This window comes from Arctopsyche grandis, chromosome 5 (assembly GCF_051622035.1).
Source record: "Arctopsyche grandis isolate Sample6627 chromosome 5, ASM5162203v2, whole genome shotgun sequence".
NCBI lineage: Eukaryota > Metazoa > Arthropoda > Insecta > Trichoptera > Hydropsychidae > Arctopsyche > Arctopsyche grandis.
The window spans coordinates 24,882,424-24,902,527 of NC_135359.1; the positions used below are offsets into that span (position 1 = coordinate 24,882,424).

The 20,104-nt window shown below is 33.6% G+C and overlaps 2 protein-coding genes across 2 annotated transcripts; one reads left to right on the forward strand and one right to left on the reverse strand.

Annotated features, from left to right (window-relative positions):
- The first annotated feature begins 7,240 nt into the window (after positions 1 to 7,240).
- Positions 7,241 to 9,079, forward strand: galla-1 (cytosolic iron-sulfur assembly component galla-1). The gene is made up of 3 exons (XM_077431405.1): positions 7,241 to 7,449; positions 7,523 to 7,786; positions 7,857 to 9,079. Exons 1-3 carry the CDS (start codon positions 7,305 to 7,307, stop codon positions 7,952 to 7,954), a joined length of 507 nt encoding a protein of 168 aa, XP_077287531.1. The 5' UTR covers positions 7,241 to 7,304; the 3' UTR covers positions 7,955 to 9,079.
- On the reverse strand, positions 8,210 to 14,552 carry exu (maternal protein exuperantia). Its single transcript, XM_077431404.1, has 10 exons — positions 14,351 to 14,552; positions 13,910 to 14,040; positions 11,543 to 11,695; positions 11,317 to 11,465; positions 11,038 to 11,240; positions 10,805 to 10,961; positions 10,590 to 10,726; positions 10,370 to 10,515; positions 9,981 to 10,089; positions 8,210 to 9,912 (listed from the first exon to the last, which is right to left on the reverse strand). The coding sequence occupies exons 2-10, from the start codon at positions 14,030 to 14,032 to the stop codon at positions 9,845 to 9,847; spliced, it is 1,245 nt and encodes a 414-aa protein (XP_077287530.1). The 5' UTR covers positions 14,033 to 14,040; positions 14,351 to 14,552; the 3' UTR covers positions 8,210 to 9,844.
- Positions 14,553 to 20,104: the final 5,552 nt, after the last annotated feature.

The window sequence follows — 20,104 nt, forward strand, 5'->3', positions numbered from 1 at the left end:
GCTACTGATTTTGACAATTCAATATTTGGCATTGATGTACGTAATTCTAACCATAACTAATTGCTAATTTATTATGGTAAACGGACTACTAGTCATATGTGAACCAGTCACAGGACAACCGGTCACTCTAGATCGGTCACACGTGATCACCCGTCACACTAAAACTGGTCACGAGAAAACTGGTCACACCCTAAAATCGGTCAACCAGTTCCTATTGATAATTGGCTTACCTCGATAAAATAAACGAATTTTTGTTATCAATCCACAAGAATAGTAGAAATATGATTTTTCTAAGTGGAATTTTATTTAGTTCTCATATAAAGATAATTTAATATATTATCCCTAATTCAATTCAGATTCGTGTAAATACGTTTAAAAGTTCAGCACACTTCCAATTAACCCTTTTAAACGAAAAAAAAATAGTGTGGTCAGAACACTATCTCAATAAACATGTTTTAATAGAAAATACTCAATATAACATAGTAATAACAGTGGGAAAAAATCCCAAGTCAAAATACGTACTTTTGACTTTTGCTTTGAACTGGATGACTACTTAGAGAGATTTGAAAGCTGAAAAGTACTACAAATGAAAGATGTAACGAACGGATTTACGCGCGCTTATCTGATCTCGCGAGTTGATGCAGAGGGCGTTTACGTCGTTCTTCCAAGGGTCGGGTTCTATGGAAACGTGGACTAACCTTGGGATAGTGTTATGTATATAGTCGGGGAGGTTCCTGACTGCAAATCGTCTCCGTTGATAACAGCTTCCTCGTGGTCGGGAAGCTGGCTCTGCGGTCGTCTTCTCGTTGAAGCACCGCTGGTCGGGTCACAGCAGCGGGAGGGGGAGGCAGGAGACAAACTCCGTACTGCCTCGTGTGGACACAAGATGGCGATCTCTGGGCGTCTCTGAAGACGCTCGGCGGAGATGCTGGATAGGGAGGTCCTTCCCGGACGACGGCTGGCAGCAGAGAGAAGAGGCTCTGCGGTCCTCTCACGGCTGAGGTTTCTCCGGAAACGGCGTGAGGAATGCAGGGGACGTTGTGCTGGAACTCAGGGGAGGGAGTAATGCTACACTCGACCTCAAAGCGGTTCTTCAGCACTGATGGTGGATCTCTGGGCCCCGTCTCCCCCTGGAGACGTGCACAGGAGAGATCTTTCTTCGACGGGCGATCGCGGGTGAGAGAGGCTCGCTCTACATGCGCGCGCGCCTATAAGGCTTTTTTCTGGGTGGCCACTCGAGATAAAGGGCGAGTGTTGCCCTATGGGACGATGGGGAGAACGTCGCGTTACAAAGATAAAATACCCGACTATAGATTTCAATATTCATTTTGAACAAGAAATTGACAGATTTTGAGATATCGACCGAACAACACCAAGATATAGAAAAATCGCGCGATTTAAAAAACACACATATCTCTGAATCTCGAGCCAATCAACATTTTTTATTACCAGATTCGTGTTTACTGGGCATAGATCTATAAGAAAAGTCATATCTCGTCTCTGAACCATTTTTCGTGTCGAACAGTGTAATTAATTATGGCAGCCCTAAACTAGTACCAAATTTAAACCAAAGATGTCACTAAAAAAATAGCAAGACGAAGGCAAATCGATCTGGTTGCTGTCAGAGTTAAATACAGGGATGATGGAGTGCAGGCTTTGTCTTGGATCAGCTCCAGCCGAGTCTTCCGTCTCCATCTTCGGCGATCCTCATCCAGAGCGTCTGGAGCGACGCATTCAGACCTGCTGTCAAATTCAGGTCGGTGCTGGTTACAGGTTACAATCATGGGCGCTCGCAGAAAATTTTCTAAGGGAGGCAAAATATTTTTAGTTATGTTTTAATGTAGTTTTAACTTACTGTAGCGTATTTGTATGGTGAACGAACGGACAGGACACTAGTAATGAAGGGCATACTTAAGCAACAAATTTTTTATTAACACAATATATGTATATAACAAAAAATATTACAACATAAATTTAAAATAAAATTTATTCTTTAAACAAGAACTGAAATGATCTGTTATCGCTACCAAACATATCTACAATTTTGTCCATAAAGTTTTTTTTGTTGCAGTTCACTTTGTCTCTGTGTAATTGCTTAACATGCACAATCCAGACAGACGTTCATCTGACATTGTAGATCTAAGCCATGTTTTTACACGACGTAATGTGCTAAACGATCGCTCCACCGTACATGTTATTGCTGGTAATGTTAGCAAAACTAGTAAGGCATACCTGACACTCGGATAAACCTTTGGAAAAGGTAACAAGTCGATGAAATCTTGGCTACAACTGTATTCTCGCGTTTTCTAAAAATCAAACCAACTCAAGGCTTCAGTCTCAAAATTATCAATGTGGTATACCTGATTAATAGTAGACATTATATCCTTAAACTGTTGACGATTCAGTTTGCACATTTTCGAAGGATGTAGCAACGCTAAGTTAAATTGTGCACTGTTGGCTTCACAAAATCGACTTTCCATTGAGTTAATTAAAGAATCTTAGTATGGAATGTAAACTGTTTGTATGAAGTACTCTTCAACACTCATGGTTCCCGGATTACTTCGATGCTTTTGTCTTCCACACTGTTTTGGGATAATCAGTTCAATATCCACTTTCTGTGCGAGTTGTACTGTTTTCTCAAAAATATCCCTGAAACAGTTATCGGAATCACCTCGGTGAAGTTTTACTACACTGAGCAGGTTTTGAACTTGCAGTTGGACTTCTGGAAGATCAACTTGAACAACTTGAAGAGCCTGAGTAACTGGTTCCAGTATGGCACTTTCTTTATGGTAACACAAAGTGATTTAAAATAAAAGTAACATTATTTGACTATTTTCAATCAATCCAGGGGGGGGCAAGTGCCCCCCCTGCGGGCGCCCATGGTTGCAATTATTGTGGATCCACTTGGTTAACTCTTCTCACCGCTCAATCCTACTTTTTTTATCTACAGGTTAAAAGAGGCGATGGGTTGCCAGACACGGTGTGTCTTTCGTGTAAGACCAATCTGGAATTGTTGATCAGCTTTCGAAAGGCTTGTTTTCGAAGCCACGAAACGTCTCAACTGAGGTTAGGTGATTGCTTGAAGATCAAGACTGAAGAAGTTTTATTGGAAGATGTAATATGGGACGATGAGCCTTCACAATCGACAATTCACCGAAAGAACAGTGAAATTTGCTTAAAGCCATTTCCCAGTGAATCTGAACTTATTTTACACAAAAGATCAAATCCTGGAGAAATGCTATTTCAATGTGAAATTTGTCTAAAATCATTTACTCAAAAATCTTACCTCGAGAAACATAAAAACTTGCATGTTGGAATGAAACTACACAAATGTGACATTTGTTTAAAATCGTTTATTTATAAAAATATACTTGTGTCACATTTGAGATCTCACACGGGGGAAAAGCCATACAAGTGTGAAATTTGTCTGAAATCATTTAGACAAAAATCTTACCTCAGGCAACATAAAAAATGGCATACTGGGATAAGACCACACCAATGTGACATTTGTTTAAAATCATATGTTCGTAAACAGGATCTTGTGTTACATTTGAGAACTCACACGGGGAAAAAGCCTTACAAGTGTAAAATTTGTCGAATATCATTTACTCTAAAATCTAACCTAGAGAAACATAAAAAATTACATACTGGGATAAAACCACACAAATGTGACATTTGTTTAAAATCATATGTTCGTAAAGATGAACTTGTGTCACATTTGAGAACTCACACGGGGGAAAAGCCTTACAAGTGTGAAATTTGTCTAAAATTATTTACTCGAAAATCTAGCCTCGGGAGACATAAAAAATTGCATGCTGGAATGAAACTACACAAATGTGACGGTTGTTTAAAATCATTTATTCATAAAAATATGCTTGTGTCACATTTGAGATCTCACATGGGGGAAAATCCATACAAGTGTGAAATTTGTCTAAAATTTTTTACTCGAAAATCTAACCTCGAGACACATAAAAAATTACATGCTGGGATAATACCACACAAATGTGACATTTGTTTAAAATCATATGTTCGTAAATATGACCTTGTGAGACATATCAAATCTCACACGGGTGAAAAACCGTACGAGTGTGAAATTTGTTTAAAATCATACGTTCGTAAAGATGAACTTGTGTCACATCTGAGATCTCACACGGGGGGGAAACGCCTTACAAGTGTAAATTTCGTTTAAAATCATTTACTCGAAAATCTATTCTCTGGTCACATGATAAATTGCATACTGGGATATACTGTTAATATTCTTACATTTTGGCTGCACGCTTGCCATGATGTTTCCAGCGCCTCCCCTTACATGACACTTCATATCATTGCAGTTTATTTAAATAATTATAAGAGAAATGATAATTATCAATTAAATCCACAAATCTACTATTTGGCTTACTTGTTTTATTTATTGGATGAAATTGATTTGATTTTGGTAAACATACATACTTCATCATCCTAAGCCAGGGGTCGGCAAAAAGCGGCTCTTTGGCCAAAAGGCTTTAAAATTGTGTCAATTTCAGCAGACGAGGCGTAAAGTATGACCGGCGTAAGAAAAGGGTTTGTTGCAAAATGAAAAAAAGTCCTAAACCTCCAATAGAATCAGTGATATATAATTTCGAAGGAGACTTTGTAAGTATTGTTGGTTGGGAATTTCGTAAACAAGTCAAAATTTCTATGACGACGAGTCAATTTTTTTTTTCGATTCAAATAAATTTAATAAAAAAACAAATTAATTAACTATTAGATTCGCCATGTTTACGCTGTTTATATTACTAATACTGAGCGAAGCCGGGTTGAACAACTAGTATATTATATTATAAACATTATGAACAAATATGTAATACAATTTGTATTTATTTATTTATTTATTTAATAGTTTTGGACCATTGTGGCATTACAGGAAGAACCTAATGCGCCACAATGGCCTACATTTGAAAAAGATATAAAAACAAGTAAACTGTAAATAAAGAAAAAAAGCAAAAGCAGAAAACATGGTAAAATAAAATAATAAAAAAAAAGTAACAAAAGGAAAATAATACATCATTCAGAGAGAAAAAAAATAACAAAAGTGTAAAAATTAAAAATAAAATCCATAAATCCCATTCTTTGCTTACACTGAACAAAATTAAAATAGTATATAAAAATATACTAAGGAGAAAGAAAAAGTAAAATAAAATAAAACAAAATATAAATAAAAATAAAATCACAGCGAGGCCCAAATGGAAGAGAGTAGATTAAGATTCCACTCATTCATCACATTCAAATTAAGAAAGTAATGATGAGCGCAGGTTACCAGATAAATATGTTAAAATAATATCCGATAATCTACGCTCCCCAAGGTGGAAAATATCACATTCAGGGACAGCAGCAACGATTTCATTGAGAAGTCGAATAGCTCTTGGAATAGAAGCCATTCGAAAAAGAACTGTGCGAGCAGCAGGTACAACCATCAAATGATAATGTCTACCACGCACATAATTATTAGGGACATAAAGTCCCAACTGTTCCAGCAACAACGGGCATGACGTATTACCACGCAACAGCTGGAGAACGAAACGAATTAACGAGAAGTTTCTCCGAAGTTCAAGGGAATTATACCCAAGCATGCCCAAAAGGAAAGGAGTAGGTTAGAGATATGGGTAGTACCCATACTCTTTCTTATAAAGAAAACGAAGAAATGCTTTTTGCACTTTTTCTATAATAAGAGAGTAGTTTGCTTCATGCGGATTCCACACAATTGCATTATACTCTAGCTTACTTCTAACAAGCGAGTTGAAAAGCAAGCGAGAAGACAAGGGGTTGGTTATATATCATAGCCTTAAAATGGCAGATCCTAAATACCCACAAATAATTAAATTATTTAAATAAGCTACTATCAAGAATATATTATTAAAAAAATGTCTTACCTCGTAAAAAAACTATAATTATGGAAACATTAAGAACAATGCTGAGATGAATTTGGTGGGCTCAACATTGTGTCCGAAAACGTAATGAACTATGAAATATTTCCATCTTTCAAAGTTATTTTTACGCATCTGTTTTAGCTTAAAAATCCAAAAGCTTGTCAAACCGTTGCAAATTTCAGAAACGAATTGGCTCTCGTCTGCGTTCCCGCGTAGGAACTCTGGTTGGGTGCTGCCATTGGCTACGTCCACTACCGATATTTGCGATTTTTTTCCATAGCCAGTTCCTAAATAGGAACTACAGGTTGCAATATGGGAACTGGATATGGAAAATTCGAGATTATCGGGTGTAGATATCGGTAGTGTGGACGTAGCCATTCGAAAAGCTGGCAACCGCTGCCAACCGACGGGACGATTAGGGGGACGTCGTGTTACAAAACTCAGTGGATAGTTCTATTGACACAGTGAAAATCATAATTCAATGTGTTAAGGGTGAAATAAAATGTTTAGGTAAGGTTCTATTTGGTTTTATTAAATTGAATCGCCCATTAATCCATATTATTTTATTTTAGATTTGGTACAGACGTATCATGTTAAAATATTGCCCAATTTTTTATAATAAAGCTTTGAATGTCGATAAGTATTTGGGAGGGGAGGGGTATTAGGGTAGGGCTGCCATAATTGTCGCCCGACAATTATGGCAGCCCTAAACTAGCAGTGAGTAGGTAAACGGACTACTAGTCATATGTGAACCAGTCACAGGACAACCGGTCGCTCTAGATCGGTCACACGTGATCACCCGGCACACTAAAACTGGTCACGAGAAAACTGGTCACACCCTAAAATCGATCAACCAGTTATCTCGTGACCGATTTTAGGGTGTGACCAGTTTTCTCGTGACCAATTTTAGAATGTGACCAGTTTTAGTGTGACGGGTGATCACGTGTGACCGATCTAGGGCGACCGGTTGTCCTGTGACCGGTCCACATTTGACTAGTAATCACCGAACCCAGTGAGTAAGAGTAATATGAGGGAACAAAACATTTTTAATTAAAATTTAAAATAAAATACGTAATACATATATAGCCTCAATTTACTTATTTATATAAATAAGTTATAAACAGGACTACCATCAAAGGCACAAAAGGCACTCAATGACGTCACAAGGCTTTTATTTTTTTTACTTTAAAATTCAAGTGGTCGTCGAACTTAGCACTTCCAACATCTACCCTTATGGTTGAAAAGTCTAAAAATAGTCAGATATATTACCAATATATGATAATTCATCGATTAATCGATTTTGTCAATGATTCTGCAAATAGCAGAATGTTAATAGTTTTGGTCATGATTATGATTGCTTGAATCAGCCAGCTGTCAAAATATGTGAATCTTGCTACGATGTTGGCTTTCTTTAAAAAATTGTCTTTGGAGGGTGGATCGGAGCCCCCAGTCGTATCAACCCCTGCAAATATCACCCCCAATGCACCTTCCATCACTCAGTTAGGCTACCGGGATAACAATGATCTCAAAGATACTATTTATGGTGCGTAATAGTGTGTGAACTTTGTCCTGCCAGTGTCGAAGTACAATGAAATGTCATAAAAAAATTATTTCAGATGTTTTACGCACAATTCGAGATCCAGAAAAGCCGTCCACCCTAGAAGATCTTAGTGTTGTATATATAGATGGAATATTTGTCAAAACTCCAACACCAGATAACATCCAAGTCATCCGTGTCGAATTCAATCCCACTGTGCCACACTGTTCTCTAGCTACTCTAATTGGTCTCTGTATTAGAATAAAAATTGAAAGATCTCTTCATCATCTTATCAAATTAGATATTTATATAAAGAAGGGTGCACACACTACGGAAGATGAAAGTAAGTTGATGGTGTACTAATTTTGCATATGATTTTTTTACCATGCTAATTTATATTTGATTTTGTTTAGTTAACAAGCAAATAAACGATAAGGAACGAGTAGCCGCCGCAATGGAGAATCCGAACTTAAGAGAATTGGTAGAAAAATGTATTATGGATGAGGAATAGCACTTTTTATTGTTACTTTGTATTAAATTTAGATTTATGTTATATTATTTGTAAGGAAACGTCTACTGGGTATAAGCATTCAAATTTATATGCGTATTGAAATAAAAATTGTATAAAATGTAGCGTAATCTTTCTTTTTTAAAAATACCATATTATGCTTACTTATCTACACTTTTGATTACTGTTCAGCTTCAAATGCATATGTGCGTATGATGTAAATATCTTATTATGGTTTTGAATTGAAAATAAAAACGTCAATAGTTTTATCTTAATATTTATTAGAGATCTGAACATAGTATGAAATTAAATATATGTACAGCTCACATTACAACTAACTAAATTAGAGGTAAAGTTAATAGGTACACACAGTTCATTTTATATTGCAGAAATTATACATAAAAAACAAATTAATAAGCCATATTTATATTTAAAATATCTTCAATTTTAAAACACCACATATAATTTGATAAAAAAATTAAATTTAAATGGGGACCTCTAAATTATTATTAATGATTAGAATAATCACATTAAATCAACAGTATCAGCGTGCGCTGGTACGCTTGTTTTTTTTCTTCTTTTTACATAATAAAAGCTATGACTTCATAAAATATAAAATGGTAAATTTAATTACACAACAAAAACCATTCAAGCTGTTTGCAGATTAAAAGCAATAATTAAATGATCTTCATTTATATAAAAAGCCTATTTAAGGTGCATAAATTCAATTCTTAATAAGTATTTATAAAAGTATTCTACTATAAAACCTTGTCGATTGTACAATTTTTGATTATTTCGTTTTACGATATATAATTAGAATGTTTGTTAATCTGCTAATCGATAAGATTTCATATGCACATACTTATGAATACATTTTTTCAATAGTATTCAATCATATAAAAAGTGAAAATGTCATGAACATTCAATACTACATTATGCTGCCAAGTAAAATGTTAATATTACAAGATGAATCATAATTTTTATATACTATAGATTAATGTAAATATAGAAATTTTATATGAATGCATTAAGTAAACTTCCATGTTAAGTCCTTTAATATAGCAAAAGATCATGTTAACACAGAAAATATATTTAGGTTAATAAGTTTGAAATACACGAGTAATATTCTTTCTTTTTTTATGTGAGCACCTAGATAAAATTGAATCAGGAGTTCTTGAATAGTTTTGTTTTAAATTGCACATAATAACAAAAATAATAAAGAAATAAAACTCTGCAAATATTCAATTAACATTCAAATGTCAAGTCGATGTGTTGTATAATTTTTTTACGTTGTGATATTTACAAAACGCATGAAAACCTTGTGACACTAAGGCACTTCGTTTCGAAAAAGTTAAATTCCTGAAACGAAACATGAAATTCGATATTTTGTTAAGAATCATCAATAACACTGAATATGGCGTAACTTCTAATGATTGATTTGGTCATGGTGATGTTGTTTGATATCTACTACTCATTAATTTTTAAAGTCATTAAATTAGCAACCACATAAAAATGGAATGGATCAACATTTGATTTAAAATATACAAGTTTTATCTTCATTTTATGACACACTTTTGCGTAAAAAAGACCAGCTGAATAATAACATTCAATCTCTACAATTGATTTGATTAACGGTCAACAATAAAACACTCCTAGGGAGCAATAATATCGATTGAGAATGCTAATTTGATAAATAAATGCATTTAAATAAAATTATAAAAATTTATTGTAAATGACAAAAAAAGAGTAAATTTTAGTTATAATGTGAAATATTTATGTTTTTCGACATTCATATAAATTCTACTTGTGAAAAAGGTGAAAACAGTTGATGATTTTAATTTCATCATTTGCTCTTTATTATATCATTTACGATAATAAAAAAACTTTTGGCACTCAATTGGTTTCGGCAACTGGCGAATGCCCATTGGCATTGGCAGGTTTATTAGCACTTTTTTCTGGACCTGCAATTAAAAATTGTAAACGAAACTTTCCAAACCTCTTCTTTTAAATTTTTAATTACAATGTATACCTTTAACAGGTGATCCAGAACTACCTGTATCTGGTGATGTTGTACCACTTTCTCCTCCATCGGCTTGTTGGTTATCATCATCATTATCCTTTTTATTTTGCACTCCATTCTGTTAAAAGAATTATATAATCATATTATTTATCACGCAAGCATTTCATAAAAAAAAAGCACAAATATCAAATAATAATGAACATTTTAAGTAACACTAATAAATGAACAACGAAGTATTTCAAATACTCGTCTGAATCCTTATACGTTAAATATGAAAACACTTGTGTGTCTTCATATTCAATTACAAGAAACATTAGTCGAATTTTACAATTGTAAATACTTAAATGATAATGATGTTTCATATTTATGCGATGTATATAGAAATAAATATACTATACCTTAGTATTTTTATTTCGAGGGGCTCTTGGTTTCATTCCTTTAGGTTCCTTTGCTGGATCAAAATGACAGTCTAATATATCAGTCAATTCTTTAAGCTGTTCTTCGTTAGCTGTTTCGCTCAAACAGGCAAGTTCAGTTTTTAAACCTGGAAAGAACATGTTCATAACAAATCGCACGACATATTTACAGATACGAACATTGGACGTGAAAGACAGGCACCTTCAAGTTGTTTAGCATTCCACGCATCCTGTAACTGTTGATAATCTAAATTCGCTTCTACTAAAAGCCTTCTCAGAGTTGCTGCTCGCAACCTTTCTTCACGAGATGTATATATCAAAAGAGGTCCAAAAATTGGCCTAAAATAAAGTCAATTCCAACATCAAAACACATGTAAATGTGTGAATAAACTTTATTTTCACCTTTGAGAGAATTACCTGAACGTATTTTGCCTACCAAGTAGAGATTTTAGTTTAGTAAGTTCAGTGAGTTCTTTATCTGTAGAACGTGTATAGGCACGAACGATTTCTACCATATTTTTATATGCTTCTGGACCACCATCTCCTTTTTCATTGGATAGTTCCTGTTGTTCTCCTAAATAAATAAATAAATAAATATTTTAATGGTGATTCTAAAATAGTGTCTCGAAGTAACAAACATTTAAAAATACCTTGAGAAAGATGATGGGCAACTTGGTATGCCGAGGAGGCACGTTCAGCTGCACTCTCTAATTCTACTTGGATATCAAGTAGCACATTAGCCATCATTCTTAATCCGAAAGATTTTACTGTAGATCGACATTTGTCGGCAGCTAATGCTTGGCCGTCAGCAAATCCAGAAACTAAACTTTTAAATCGAGGTAACAGATTGTACCTAAAAATTTAAACAATTAAATTAAAATGTCAAAGATAGTACAAGCTTCAAACAATATAAAATCAACACTAACTACCTTTGCATCGCTTCAAGAAGCATCGGAGAGGTGACTCTCCTAGATTCATGATAAATAAGAATTATACCATCGGATGATGGTTCTTTTTGTTTTTCAAGCCAATCTAAAAATTCCGTTAATGCGGATATCTCAGATTTAGTTTTAAGCACCTAAAAATAAAAAAAATTACCAACTAAGCATTTATGAGCTGAGTGAATTAGTACCGATTAACGGAGTATATGTTCACCTTGTTAGTGACATTGTCTTTTAACATTCTGTAACGTCCGATCGTTACAATTCGAATATTATGACGGCGTCTAGCACCAGGATTCATATTGCTATGGGGCATGATGTACTGAGAAAATTGCGAAGTTGGAGTGTATCCAGCAATTTGACAGATCTGGAACAGTTTCAAGATAATTATTTTATTAAAAAGTTTTTAGCCAAATAAATACACAATACAATTCCGTCCTAAAGATAAAGTTGATTGAGCAAAAATAGATATTGTTTACAATATCTATGCTGATGATGTTTTCGAGTTGTTGAGTCATATTCGCAAATAAGAAATAGTGACGCATGGTTGAATATACATTTGCATTTATTTAGCAATGGTATTTAACTATTGACTATCAACATAGAATAATAATAACCAAATACAGAACAGTATTTTGATTTCCATTTATGATATTGATTTAACATTGTTTTGAGAAATAAATATTCACGGGACAAATAAGAAATGTTGTACATTATAATTATTTTTTAAAACATATCTTTAAATATTCATAGCTATCCAAAATGGATCCAAACCACATACATATATGGATGTAAATACAGTAGAACCTCGATTATCCATACTAATTGGGGATGAAGGTAGTCCAGATAATTAAAAATCCGGATAATCGAAAAAAACAGGGAAAGACGTGTACATTCAGTATGAATAATTTTTATTTGTCTACATTTACATACAATATAACATGAAGATCGATATTAAATTATTCTTTATTAAGAAATTCAATTAAGTTAGCTATTCTTTTTGAAGCTGCCAAATCGCGAATACTCTTCATATAATAATGGACCAAATATTGGGTGTCCATATGATCGTCATTGAATGAACCACATAAAAATACACTCTTCGACTTCTCCATTTCCTGATTTTTTCATAACCTTACGCTCCGAGCTTCCATCTTCTGACATTAAAGAATCAGTAAACTTCATCATTTTTTCCCTTTTTTATATTCGAGATCGTTGACGTTCCAACACTATATTTATTTGACAAAAAAAAAAACCTTCCTAAGACACCACTTTTTAAAGCATTGATTATATCTAATTTGTCTTATAATGACAATACAACACGTTTTCTTTCCCATACTGGTTATATTAAAAATAAATATTTAAATCGCGATCAAATTTTCAAGAAACAATCATCCTTTGAGTATTGAATTGTGAAGACAACTGACTCATTTCTCCATCAAAATTTGTGTTTGTTTTTAACAATTTGGATAATCGAGGTTCTACTGTACTTTGAATTAGAACATTTTTGCAGTATATAAGATTTTTTTTTTATAACCAACAAAATGATTACTTACGAGGATATGAGAATAAGTCCGATTGTACAATTTCGTATAACTTTCAGTACATTAAAAGAATACGGATGCTGTTTTTTAACATGAATAGCTATTCAAAAAGGATATGAACTTTACAAATACATAAATAATAATGTGAATCATTTTAGAACCATATAAAAACAAACTTTTATAAATTGAATTGTGATTATAGTGATAAGACCCTCATTGCAGAACTACGAATCATTTTCAATATACATACAATAATGTCTATACCTTTCAGGTATAAACATAGATTACCAAAACACAATCTGCTTTAGATCGTCGACTTTAGAGAGTCTTTAGTTAGTATTATGTATTAGATGTATTATGAGTATTTATAAGAATTGTAAATAGGTTTTTGAGTTATTTTTCCTATTATGCTGTACATTAACATTAGAATGATATAATACTATGATTACTAACCAAATAAAATAAAATTATAAAATAGAAAATGATCAGTAGATCAGTAGCTATTAAAATAGATATAAGATGTATTGTGAACGTAATAATAAAAAGCATTTAAAAATCAAAATCAAATTCTATACTTCTGAATGCTGATGATATAAAAATTTATAAATCTATATACACTAGACAATTGTCATAAGCTACAAGAAGATCTGTATAGACTTTCTATATATTGTTTGAACAATGACCTTTTTATTAATCTAGAAAAATGCTCTATTTTAAATGTTACTAGAAATAAGGCAATTATGACCAATCACTATCAATTAAACCATTCAATTCTAAACACATCATCTGCTATTAAGGATTTGGTGTAATACTCAATAATAATACTATGATTACTAGCAAAATTAAGTATTGTGAATATAATTTAGTAATAATAAGCATTAAAAAAAAATCGATACAATACAATTTTTTTAAACATAGCTATTCAAACAAAAAAGGACACGAACTTTACATGTGCACAAATAATATTGTGAATTACACATTTTTGCACAATATGAAAAACTTTTTTTAAAAACATTTAGTATGATTTATTCCAGACTTACATCGTCTATGAGCCTTCGGCCAGTCGTATCAATATCCCAACCGACGAGGGTATAGTTACCGGCCGGCAAACCCTCAGGGGCTTCCGAAGGCGGGGGGCCACCGTTGACAGCAGTCGAGACCATTCTAAAATCTAAAAACACAAACATGAAATAAATTGCTGAAAATCATGTATGTGCATATAGTCAAAATATTTGTTTTGGAAATGAACGACAGTTGGCAGAACCGGCAGGCGGTTAGAGGTTATGAGCGGGCGGCGGGGAGAGGGGCGTTGAAGAGCGGGTTTGGGTCGTCGAATGGGGTGTTGAGCGAGAGGTGAGGTCAGACGGTGGCCGGCGCTCGGCGATCGGTGACCGGGGATGGATGGGGAGTGGGTGATGATGACCTGTGTGCGGCGCCACGTGTCGTTCGGTGAGGGGTGAGGGGCGAGGGTTGAGGGTCACCTGTTCGTGGCGAGGTGTGGTTTGACGATGGTGATGGTGATGGTGATGGAGATGGTGATGGTGACAATGGTGATGAGGGGTGACGGGTGGTGGGGCGGGGCTGGCGAGGCACGTGGGGCCGGCGAAAGGCAGCTGTGGTCAGTTCGCGAGCGCGCGCCGCACTACACGCGGTTGCAAAGTGTTCGCGAACGCGATAACACCGCACGCCGCTTCGCAACCACTTTCCTTCGCTCTTTATCGCATTTTATTATGTAATTAACACATATGGTAGTTCGTGTTGTGTTTTAGTTCGCTGTATATAGGCTTTTTATTATTCGCACAGCGTGATTAGGTTGAATTTTATTTTTATTCCAAGTTGAAGTTTGAAGAAAACGCTGTAATCAAACACTTTTACTTTCGAAGGATAAAACCAGAGAAATGTTATTATAATAATAGAAGTGGCTTTAGGCGTTATATTGTTGTCGAGTGACGATTGTCCACAGACATTCCTAAATAATTTTAGAATCAGTCGTATTTGATGGTAAACGGACTACTAGTCATATGTGAACCAGTCACGGGACAACCGGTCGCTCTAGATCAGTCACACGTGATCACCCGTCACACTATAACTGGTCACACCCGAAAATTGGTCGAATTTTTGGGTGTGACCAGTTTTCTCGTGACCAATTTTAGGGTGTGACCAGTTTTCTCGTGACCAGTTTTAGTGTGACGGGTGATCACGTGTGACCGATCTAGAGCGACCGGTTGTCCTGTGACCGGTTCACATTTGACTAGTAATCACCGAACCGTATTTGATGCTTGGTGCTCGACGTATGTCCGATAAAAACTTCTCTGGGCAAAGGCAATGGGCAAGTGCATCGTTAAAAATTGCATAATGCACTCAAAAACACACAATGAAGTAAATTGATCATTTAAGTAACATATTATTCAATTAACATCGTATATGTAAGCTTTCATGAAAGCGCCATGGCTACGGCTAGTATTCGGTAATAATAGCATACGCATACGCGAACAATATTGCGTAGTTATGGAAACAAGAAATGTATTCGAAAGGGCGCTTCTATTATTATAACATTTCTCTGCTTTCACTTTCGAAGGATAAAACAATGAACTTCGTTAATGTGGCAATTCAAATTTTAAGTGTGGTAGGTAGAGCCGGCTCGTGGCGTGTGCGAAATGTTTAGAACACACAGGCGCCGTAAAATAAAGGCGCCTAAAGTATTTTGAAAAATGTTATCATTATTTCGATGACCGATTCCCGAACAAAGAAATTAAGTTATCTCACCTCATTGATTATCGGCTGCGCCCATTGTTCTATACAATAAAAACTATGACTGATTTTCTTACTTTTTCACCAATTGCTCGAGTCTTACGCTGCTTGAATTTAGTCAGCAATCATATTGATATTTTCAATATTTCACCAGATAATCTGTCCGCTTTTTTATTGCTTTTTTTTAAATTTTAGTTCAATTTAAACAACCGTTAATAACGTTTGAAAAATAATGTTTGAACGTTTATAAAATATTTTTAATGTATTTTATGGCCACAGTGTCGTATTGGGATAACCTGCGAAGACACTGTGGTATGTTATAAAACAAATAAACAAAATAAACAAATTAATGCACAAAAATTCTCATGCTTTCGCCTTATGTAATAACACCATTTTTTGAACACCGTTAGTCCTATCGAACTGAAACTTAGTATGTATCGGTTACTGAAATTCTTATCGATACGACGTAAATTTTTTTTCAAATTTTTAGTTGACTGGAAATGGCAACCTCTCCTTGTAGGTTTTCTCTTTTTATAAGTTTTTGAATCCAATTGTCTCCCAAACGGCTAATCGAATCGGACTGAATTTTTTTAGATGTAATAGAAATTATAAATTTTATAGGAAGTAGAATTTTTACTCTAGAGGGTCGAGATTTTTTATGTTGTTCTCGGAAACCTTTCGGCGTATTAAACTGAAATTTCATATCTAGGTTTTAAGTTAATTTTACAATTTTTTTATTTTGTATTGCATTTCTTTTCTATCGTATTGTGCATTTTTATTTTGTATTGCATTTCTTTTTGTATTTTATTGTGTATTTCAATATTTTTCCTAGGCACCAAAGGCGCCTTGCACACAGGCGCAAAAATTCACGAGCCGGCTCTGGTGGTAGGTAATACGTTGAAGCCTTTAAAATGTTCACAATTTTTTCCACAGACCAATGTACTAATGTATGCAATAAGTTTTGGCTTTTAAAATAGTTTTTGTATTGTTTGCATGACGAGTCAATGTTGAATTGCATTTTCATATAGGCCGCCATTTCAGTTTGACACAAACGCTGTAATTATACACTTTCATTTCCGACGGATTAAAAATAAATTTCATTGATGCAGCGGCTTTAAGTTTAAAGTGTGTGGTAATAAATTTTTGCTTTTCAAATATTTACAATATTTTCTATTGCACATTATATGTATGCAATTTATTAGCATACATACATATATGTATAGTATAGTGGTTCATTTTGGGTTTTAGAAGGTTTTGTATGTTTTTTTAATGTTCATGGCGTGATTAGGTTGAATTTTTGGGTTTGTTGGAAACGCTGTAATCATACACTTGAATTGGGGATGGATAATAAATGAATGTCGGTTTCAGCAGCCGGTTTCAAATTTAAAGTACGTGGTAAAACGCTAGACTTCATAATAAATGTATTAGGAAACATTAAAAAGCCAGACAATAGTATAGTTCTTATTAATTTTTCTATTTGAAAATTAGATCCCACTGGAATCTAGTGGGATATTATCTAATCATTAAATACTATCAGCAGAAAAAGATACGCACTGTTACAAAAAAAGTGTTTTTTGGCTGATGCCAATCTATACTTTAGTAGTTAGTATTATATATTTCGTGATATATTGTTTGTTTGATTATTTTTTGTCAATATAATTTTTGTGCAGTACGTATTCGGATTTTTGAAACAACGGCGGAAAATACAATTTTTTTTGCAAACAATAAAAATATATTATTCACTTGTATAAAATATAATTACGTATAGTATTTTTAATAAAATAATTCACACAAATAAAGTAAGTAATAGAAAAATAGTACTGTCCATCAAAGAAAAGATAAATTTTGGAATTAGATGTTTCAAATCGTAAAAAAATGTCACTTTATTTTTTTAGTAACAAAAGCCACACCAATGTATTAAAGCCAATAGATTATACGTACATATATAGCTGTAATATATGTATGTTTATACACAGTGGTGTCACCCTAATGATTTCCATGGGTTTCCGGAAACCCGTTGTTAAAAATCAAAAGTTTCCGGAAACCCGTTATTTAATCTAAAAATTCGTATAATTTTTGTCAAAAATTATACAAATATATTTAATTTAATATTTATATTTAATTTTTTAATATGAAAAAAAATGGGAAAAACCACCTACCTACTTACATATAAACAATATAAAATACCAATAGAAAAATTAATTCATTAATTAGTTAAATAAAAAAAATAAATTTTCAATAGATGGCGCTAAATGCTCACAGACTTATTTACCTATAGGAAACATTGGTTGCAAACAGTATATGTTTTTTCTTTTGTTATTATATCTCTACATTTTGTTGGCAGTGTTTTAGCTGTGACGTATGTCGAATCAAAACGACTATTATAGTACGCCGAGCGTTATCACAGACATACACACAGAATAGCAATATAATATGTATATGATATGATGCTAATATCGACCTGAATCCTAGTGTATCCTCGGAGTACAGACATAGATCAAAATCACGAGATGCGAATTAACGAAAGCAATACTTCGTATTTTTATTTATTATTTGAAAATATTTATTTTATTTTATTTATTTATACAATAAATTATAATAAAAAAATAGCATTGCTGTATGTAAAAATTATTATGTAAAAAGCAATCTTTGCTTATTGTTATTAGGGAAAAACATCAAGAAGTATGCAGGAAATGTTTTGATACTGAGAAGTGTGCCAACCGGAAAAGTATGCAGAACATTTTTCGTTTTCAGTGACTCGTGCCCCTTGCCTAATTAATATTTCGTTTGTTTCCCATCTTTTCCCGGAAAAATTATTCTTAGTACATGCAGAGTTTTTGGAGTTGTCGTCTTCGTCATTATAATAAAAATATAATTTAATGTGGGCGCTTTCAGGAATTGCATAGGAATAAAATATTATGCTTCCGTTCCGACAACATTTTCACGTTTTTCTTTTGAAAGACATAAAAATTCACAATCCAATAAAAATAGCTCGTTTGCTGTCGAAATGTCCTTTTAGACTGTAAAATCACATAAAATATGTACATGTAAGTTTAACCTGCAAGAAAAATTCGTGGAAAATATTGATTTTTCCGACTAACGAGCTAAATTATCAGATTTTTTTGATTCAATATCTAAATTTTGAAAGCCAACCATTGTATTTGAGTAACAAGTTATTATAAAATTACCTTGTTTGAAAGGCACGATCTACCTACACAAAATGCTCAATGTAAAATTTTCACTAGTCTTAATGATACCTTTATACAACATCTTAACACATTTCATTCGATATGTGATTAGTCTTTGTTGTTCAGACGTGCGGCTTCCTATTTCGTATGTTTTGCACGCATGTCATGTATTATGAATGAACATATACATATGCATGTATTCACACAATCACAACCACTTCACTCTAATTTTAATCTCTCCCGAAATGCGGGTCTTATGAATAATTTGTATAAAACTATCAGGTTTTCGCAAACCGAAACCTTTTTATCACTCGCCGGTGGGCCAGGGACCGATGTGAATTATTCAAATTGAGTCCGAGATATCCCTCGATACTCTGAGACTAGAGCTTTTTACGACCAAAAAAGTTCCGTTCGTGTTATAGCCCCTAAGTCTAATTATGCATGTAAAATTTTGTAAATCTCTTCCGAATACTTCGGCCACACGATACATTTTATATATTATATATTTATTTCTTTACATTTTATTTTAGATTGTGGCTATTTGTACATACAGTATCGACGAATTATTGATTATTTGTACATACAGTATAGACGAATTATTGACTATTTGTACATACAGTATCGATGAATTATTGGCTATTTGTACATACATTATAGAGTACATAAGAAGATTATAATAATTAGGATTTAAGATTAATAGAATTATAAGATAAGACATGTCAATAAAGGAAAATGGCGAAGTCTGGGAAAATTTCAAAGATGTAAGCAGTAAAAAATATTATACATCTGCAGAAAACTGCACATGCAGTTTTTGGAAATCATTCATTGTTCCTTGTCGCCATATTTTATTTGTGCGGGAGGAACGAAAAATTGACACATTTCCAGAGGAATGTCACATCCTTTATTTATTTTTTACATAGATATATACCAGGAAGGCTTGACAAGAAGACCCCAATGCGCCTTCCTGGAAAATTAATTACAAACAATGCAGCATTTTATTATTACATAAATCAATGTATTTCCAGAAGCTGAAGAACACGAAATAACAATTAATTAATTAATTAATTACAGAATTAATCCATGGAGACATCTTTGGATTTTAGATTTGTACATAAATACAGAAGATTTGTGACAACAGGAAAGATAATTTTTTGCCAATTTTGAGGAACCGTTTCAACAATGATCAGATAAAATTGGCAAACTCTGATAAGAAACGATCGATTTGGAGTCACAAATACCCCCAAATTTAACCATTAGTATAGCGGATCGAACCCACTGATCACTTGGTGGTAAATA